The sequence below is a fragment of the Zingiber officinale genome, chromosome 1A (genome assembly GCF_018446385.1).
Source record: "Zingiber officinale cultivar Zhangliang chromosome 1A, Zo_v1.1, whole genome shotgun sequence".
NCBI classification, from domain to species: domain Eukaryota; kingdom Viridiplantae; phylum Streptophyta; class Magnoliopsida; order Zingiberales; family Zingiberaceae; genus Zingiber; species Zingiber officinale.
In genome coordinates, this window is record NC_055987.1 from 179,248,366 (window position 1) to 179,254,807 (window position 6,442).

General features: G+C 39.1%; 1 protein-coding gene across 1 annotated transcript; it reads right to left on the reverse strand.

Annotated features, from left to right (window-relative positions):
* Window positions 1-1,255: 1,255 nt before the first annotated feature.
* LOC122038528 (flavanone 3-dioxygenase 2-like) lies at window positions 1,256-3,966 on the reverse strand. Its single transcript, XM_042598319.1, has 4 exons — window positions 3,719-3,966; window positions 3,404-3,651; window positions 2,221-2,545; window positions 1,256-2,015 (listed from the first exon to the last, which is right to left on the reverse strand). Exons 1-4 carry the CDS (start codon window positions 3,911-3,913, stop codon window positions 1,740-1,742), a joined length of 1,044 nt encoding a protein of 347 aa, XP_042454253.1. The 5' UTR covers window positions 3,914-3,966; the 3' UTR covers window positions 1,256-1,739.
* Between the last annotated feature and the right edge of the window lie 2,476 nt (window positions 3,967-6,442).

Below are 6,442 nucleotides of genomic sequence, written 5' to 3' on the forward strand. Positions count from 1 at the left end.
CCGGAAAGACGGATCCCCACGTGAAGCTCAAGGACAGTGGTGACGAGACCGGCGGTACTTAGGCTCTGTGCACACTCAAACAAGCACCCGGAACGTTAGAAACCAGAAACCAAGGAAAAAGTCCCCAGCGCAGACCTTCCTACGCTCAAGTCAAGTACTTTTTCCCCAGAAGAACAGTGTATAAAGGAAAAAAAACGGTAGAAGACGAGTGCGATGTGCACGTACCTTCTCAAGGGAGAGGACCTCCCTTTTTATATAACAATGTGTACCTCTAGAGCCTGACCGATATCAGAGAATGTCGGGTGTCAAGACCTGTCGGGTGATGGAGGACACGTGGTACCCTCTCATTGGTTGAAAGAAGGTTCCATTTTCAGGGAATGGCCAACCACTCTAATATTCCTTGACTAATGACAATTATTCTCTGATAGGCGGTTACGATTCCCTGAAATTGTTTGTCACTTAGCGCTTTCTGTCCCGCCCGGATTTAATTACGGATAGCTTGGGATGATCGTTCAGGTGTGCCAGCTAACTCGAGTCTTGATGAGGGAGACGAGCTGTGGTGAGAGTTCCATCTTTCATGCTTGGATCATTGAAGGGTCGACCGAGAGTTGTCTTACTGAAAGTACCAGGCCTGGTTATGCGGACTGAGCTAAGGAAACTCGACCAGTCGGGACAGGTTAGACATTACTCCAGACTACATCTTATGTCTCAAATCTAGGACCGTGATCTATCTGTACCCAACCGGAAATTATGTGATTGATGATGTCATGCGGTTTAACTCCTTTCCCCTTCTAACTGCTGACTGTCACGTCCTTTTAATTTCTGACCCCTCGTCCTCTTGACTTTGGATTGTCCTTAACTGTTATGTCCCATTGATTTCTGACTGGCTGACCTTATCAGACTCCATCTTTATGTACCGTATCATAAACATTAATAAACAGTTTGATCCGTCGTGATTGCTCTTTCGACAACAAACATAAAAGTTACGAGTTACCTTGCCGATTGCTCTCAAAGAACAAGATACGGATCACTATAAGTATTTATAGTTCATAAATTTCATTTCTCTATTTTCATACTTTAGAATCTACGTATTATTCTGTTATATAGATTAAAACAGGAGAATAATTAAAACTAACTATACATATTTTAGAGGTTATGAAAAATTATATACGCGAATTCCGTAATTTAAATTGCTGTAAAATAAAAGAAGCCAGATGACAAGTTCCAGAGACAAACAATCAATCAGACACCAACAGATCTAAACAGTGCTGGTTTATTATATATGAAAAAAAAGACAAGGACACTACTACAGTAAACTAGGTAGAAACGCTGTAGATCTTCTGGATCATTTTTTATGGTCCAGGGGATGTACCATTTGTATTTGTGATTGGACCGCGATCGCGAACCGGCCTCAAATGGTTACGATCCCTTTTTGAGTTCACCGTCCCCACCAGATTATAATTTTTGTTCGGAGCGGGCGGCCGGAGGCTGCCCAAAGGATATCCTCGCTCGGCGTCCAGTAACTTGGTCACTTATCCACTACCGGAGGTCTTCGGGCGGATTCCGGCCGTTCGCTCCGAATAAAAATTATAATCTGTTGGGGACAATGAATCCAATAAGGGATCGCCACTATTTGAGATCGGATCGTGATCATGATTCGACCACAAATACGAGTGATACATCTCCTGAAATACAAAAAAAAAAAAAAATGATCCAGAAGATTGTGCTTAGTTCAAACATTATAGGCTGGGAGAGTCAGGGCAGGTTTCCCTGTCCCTTTTGAAGAGTTCGAGACAGTGCTCTTGGTCCAGGTTCCTGCTCCAGAACTTCTGATAGTACTCGTCGTAGGTGTAACTCCGGTAGACTGCTGGGCAGCCGTCGGCGATGAGCTTCTCGGGAGGGCTGATGAGCACGCTGTTGCAGGGGCAGAGGAAGGACGCCACTGACATCCTTTCCTTGTTTGAGTTGACCACAGCTCGATGCCACACACTCTTGTACCTACCATTACTCAATGCCTGCATGCAACATGATGCTGAATTTATATAATCACTTTTATTATGTTAAAGAGTATCGAACGGGCTGTTTACAAATTGTCTGTATTATATCATATAGATACTATAAATTGGACTTTAAATACTGTGAGATTAATTATAATTAAAAAAAAACAAATTTGCATGATCATGGGCCTTCATGTCGTGCAAGTGTGGGGTGTGGTGTCACCTGTAGCTGGTCTCCGATGTTGATGACGAATGCGTTGGGTTTGGGATCCACCGCGATCCATTTGCCGTCTTTGTGAACCTGTAAGCCGGACACGTAGGGATCCTGCAGAAGAATGGTGAGGGCGTTGGGGTCTGTGTGCGCCGGCAGGCCATAGGTGAGCTCCGGCTCCGGACACTTCGGGTAATAATTAACTGCCATGTGCTGTTCTTGCTCCCCCAGCACTCTGCCCAGGTAGGCCTCCTCCAATCCTAAGCTCAACGATATGATTCCGAGAATTCGGAATCCAAGCTGGCGAACTTGCTTACAGTAACTGCCAAACACATCCCTGATGCAGAAAAAAAAATTCAATCACGAACAAATAATAGGATGTAGCAGAAACTCTTTAAATTAATAGAGGTCTCCGGCCGCTGTCCCTTAACCTACCTTCGTTGTTAATTTAATGTGACTTACATGTAAGGATACAGTATTTTGGTTTGGGTTTGGTTGTAAAATCCAATATATTCAGAAATGATTTTTTCCTGATTTCTCTATTTAGAGTTTGGCCTTCCCATACAATTCAACTCGTCCTGTCTTGGTTTGTCTGAGAAAGTATTTTCCAATGAGCCTTGCCATGTTAGAGAAGGGTGCACGCCAAGTCAACACGGAAAGACGACTTCTAACCGCGTGACCACGTCCCTCGGATGGCAGGCCGTAGCAATGAATTGATATAACAGGGCAAGCGCGCATGTTTTATATTTGGTGTTAGATTCGAATAAATTTTAATATCAATGAATTCAATTTATTAATATTTATAAATAATATTAATGAATAATTTATGATCGTATTCATGAATAAATTTATTTATTAATTTATATAGAATTTTATTCTCTAATATATATGAAAAAATTCATAAATAATTTTATTATTTTTTATATTCATTTTGAATCTAGTTAAAAATAAAAAATAATATGAATTTTATAAAGTAACAATATTAATATTAATAATTGAGCTGGATTAAAAATTTAAAGAAACTCAAGTTCAATTCGAATTCTATAAAATTTTTAATAAACAAATTTGAACGAACTTGGATAAATAAACAAATAAATTTAAGTACTTGGCAGCTAATCTTGACTTAGATTCGAGCCATTCACACCCTTAGTTTTGACAGATGAGAAGGGAAAGAAAGGGAAGGAAGAAGACTTACTTAAACGAGGATGGATTGGAAGGCCAGTCGGGGACGAATTCCTCGAGCGGGTAGCAATGAAGGCGGAGGTAGTCTCTCCAGTTGTGAACCGTTTCCTTCCTCACATTAAAGCTCGTGGACAGGCGAATTTTCTTGGTGGGATCGTCGGAGTAGAGCTTCGCTTTCTCCTCCGGCGGGAGGCGAAAGAACTCCAGGGTGATGGCCAGCACCTTCTTGATCAATTCGGCGGCGATTCCATGATTGACGACCTGCAGCGGGAGGGCGGTCAAGGAACAGCCGCTTAAGCAGAGGAGACGGCAAGTAACGATCGAGTACCTGAAAGAAGCCGTATAGTCGACAAGCCTTCTCAATTTGGGAGATGATTTGGGACTTGTCGGAGGCGCCGAAATCGACGACGGGGATGTTCGCGTCGGCGATGACGTTGTCGAGGTGGGGTCGTTCGTTCTCCGGCCTCACGTAGTTTCTGGGCATGGTGTCGTGCTCCCCGATCGAGAGAAGCATATCCGCCATGGCAGGCAGCGAAGGGAACACAGAAGTGAACGAGAAGAGCCGAGGAGACGAGTGAAATAAAGATGAATTAGGAGGATTTATGTATAATTTGCGATGTCGCTGAGTCCGTTGACGCAAGAAGTTCCCACGTGACTCACGTCAGCATATAGACAGCATTAACGACGTCATCGATGGGCCCAGCCACGTGCCGACTACGTCGATATGCGTGGATTTGAGTGCATCCAAGCTCCATTGTGACGCGGATTCTCTGAAAGGGAGGGAGCTCTTTCGGTGTTCGAAGCGTTTTTTTAATTTCTTTTTAATTATTATAATATTTTTATTCTTTTAATATTTATAAAAATAATAAGCATGTAAATGATAAGAAAGTTATTAAGAGATTTTTTATTTCTAATAAAAAGATATATAAGAATTTTATTTTACATAGTAGGGATATGATAACAGGAGTTCTCAAAGAGTATCCTTATCCACAAGTGTGAGCATACAGGACTATGGAACATGTGTCACACTCTCAGCATTGAAATTAAATATCACATTAAATATAATAGCATTCATACCAGTTTTTTTATTACTATATCTAAAATTTATAATAAATGACTCACTTTATTAAATTTAAATAAATATTTTTCACTACACACTACATCAAATACTCTAAAATTTTCATCATCATTAAATTTTTTATTATTTTCTTCTCTTTTTTCTATTTTTATTATTATATTTATGGAATGAGTGGAAGGAGAGAGATTGAAAAGATTGAGCGGAATGAGAGAAATTAAAAAGAAATATTATTTTATTTTTAGAGTAGGGGTTTCATTTCCTAAATTTAGAAAATCACTATTTATCAAATCAAAATTTAAGGAATTGATAGGGTAATTGATGCAGACGATTTTTAGTTACCCTATCCAAAATTTAGGAAAAAATCTTTAGATAGGGTAGCTAATGTGGATGCTCTAATATTGTTTTCCCTTCATCTACGATTTAATCCCCGACTATAATATATTTATAAGAATTTTTCTTCTAAATAGAGGGCGTAACTAAAGAATACTAGATTTCTGGGCTGACCACCGTGTGCACTTCTCGATTTATTCTAATGACCGATAGAAAATGAAACCGATGGAAAACTTTCATGAGATTAAGCCGATCATTCTAGAAATAGTCAATAAAATTAATTAGGATTATCAATTTTTTTTTAAAAAAAAATCAACCTACGTACTTATGTGCACTAACTACAAGTGCATAACCATTGTCAAATAGTATAATTTTCAGTCTATGAGATCATAAAGTTGACTACTAGTTTACGTGCAACGTAAGCTATCTAGACGAATTGAAATGGAGAAAATTATTATTAAAGCAAGCAAATTAAGAAAACTTAACAAAAGATCACCAATTTTTGAGAAAATCCTAGGATTTTAATTTCATCATGATAATCGTTGACAATTTACTTGTGATTCTCTCTCCTTCCTCAATGTTAGATAATTCTTGAAGGTAATTCATCATAAGGTAATTGTTGCTTTCTCTCAAAATACAAAGATATATCTATCCTAACGTGACTCTTACTCTCATAGTAGTTGAATTAGGACAAATTCTTTGTTGAATCAAAAGCACTAAGGGGATGAATAGTGCTAGTAGGTTTTTTACTTTTTTTAAAATCAATGAGAGTAAACGCAACATAAAGTAAAAGTAAATAAAAGAAATCGCTAAAACTTTTTTTTACTTGGTTCGGAACCTATGATAATTCCTACCCAAGTAACTTTATGTGCCTCTTTATTTTATTAGTTGTTAAACTGCTTCAAGTTAATTGTGCTACTACTCTTGTTTGAAAGATTGAGAAAGATTCATTTTTAATTATAAGCAATTCACCCTTTCCCTCTTGCCGATTGCATGGGTTATAACAAGTGGTATCAGAGCTAAGTTCGTTTCAGAAGGACTAACCGTCATCCGAAGCAAATGAAATGGCCAGATCTAGTATCTTCCCGTCGAAATTTGAGGGAGACTTCACAATGTGGAAGAAGCGCATGGAGGTATTCTTCAAAATTGAATTCAAAATTTTATTAATTATAAAATATAGTTTTGTAGCACCTACAGATCAGCATAGAGCCGAGAAAGAAGATTATGCATTCACGAAAAAGGAGCAAGTTGACTTCATGGCTAATGGAAAAGCAAAGTTCCATCTGCTTAGTGTTCTTCCGCTCCAGGAGGTCAGTCGGATTGGAAGCTATAACTCCCCCAAAGAGATCTGGAAAAAATTCCTGGAGCTTCAGAAGGTACTTCAGAAGCCAAACTAGCAAAGCGGTACATCCTTTGAAGCCAACTAACAAACTTCCGGATGAACAAGGGAGAAAGGTAGCCCAACTCCATGCAAGGATCAAAGACCTGGTCACCCAGCTCAACAACCTCGGAGAAAAGGTAACAAACCGTGACTCTTTAAAGTACGCACTTAATGCTTTTCCAAGAACTCAAGAGTGGTCAGCCTTAGTAGATGCTAATTACATCTCTAAGGACATGGAGATATGTACTCTTGAAAATCTATTT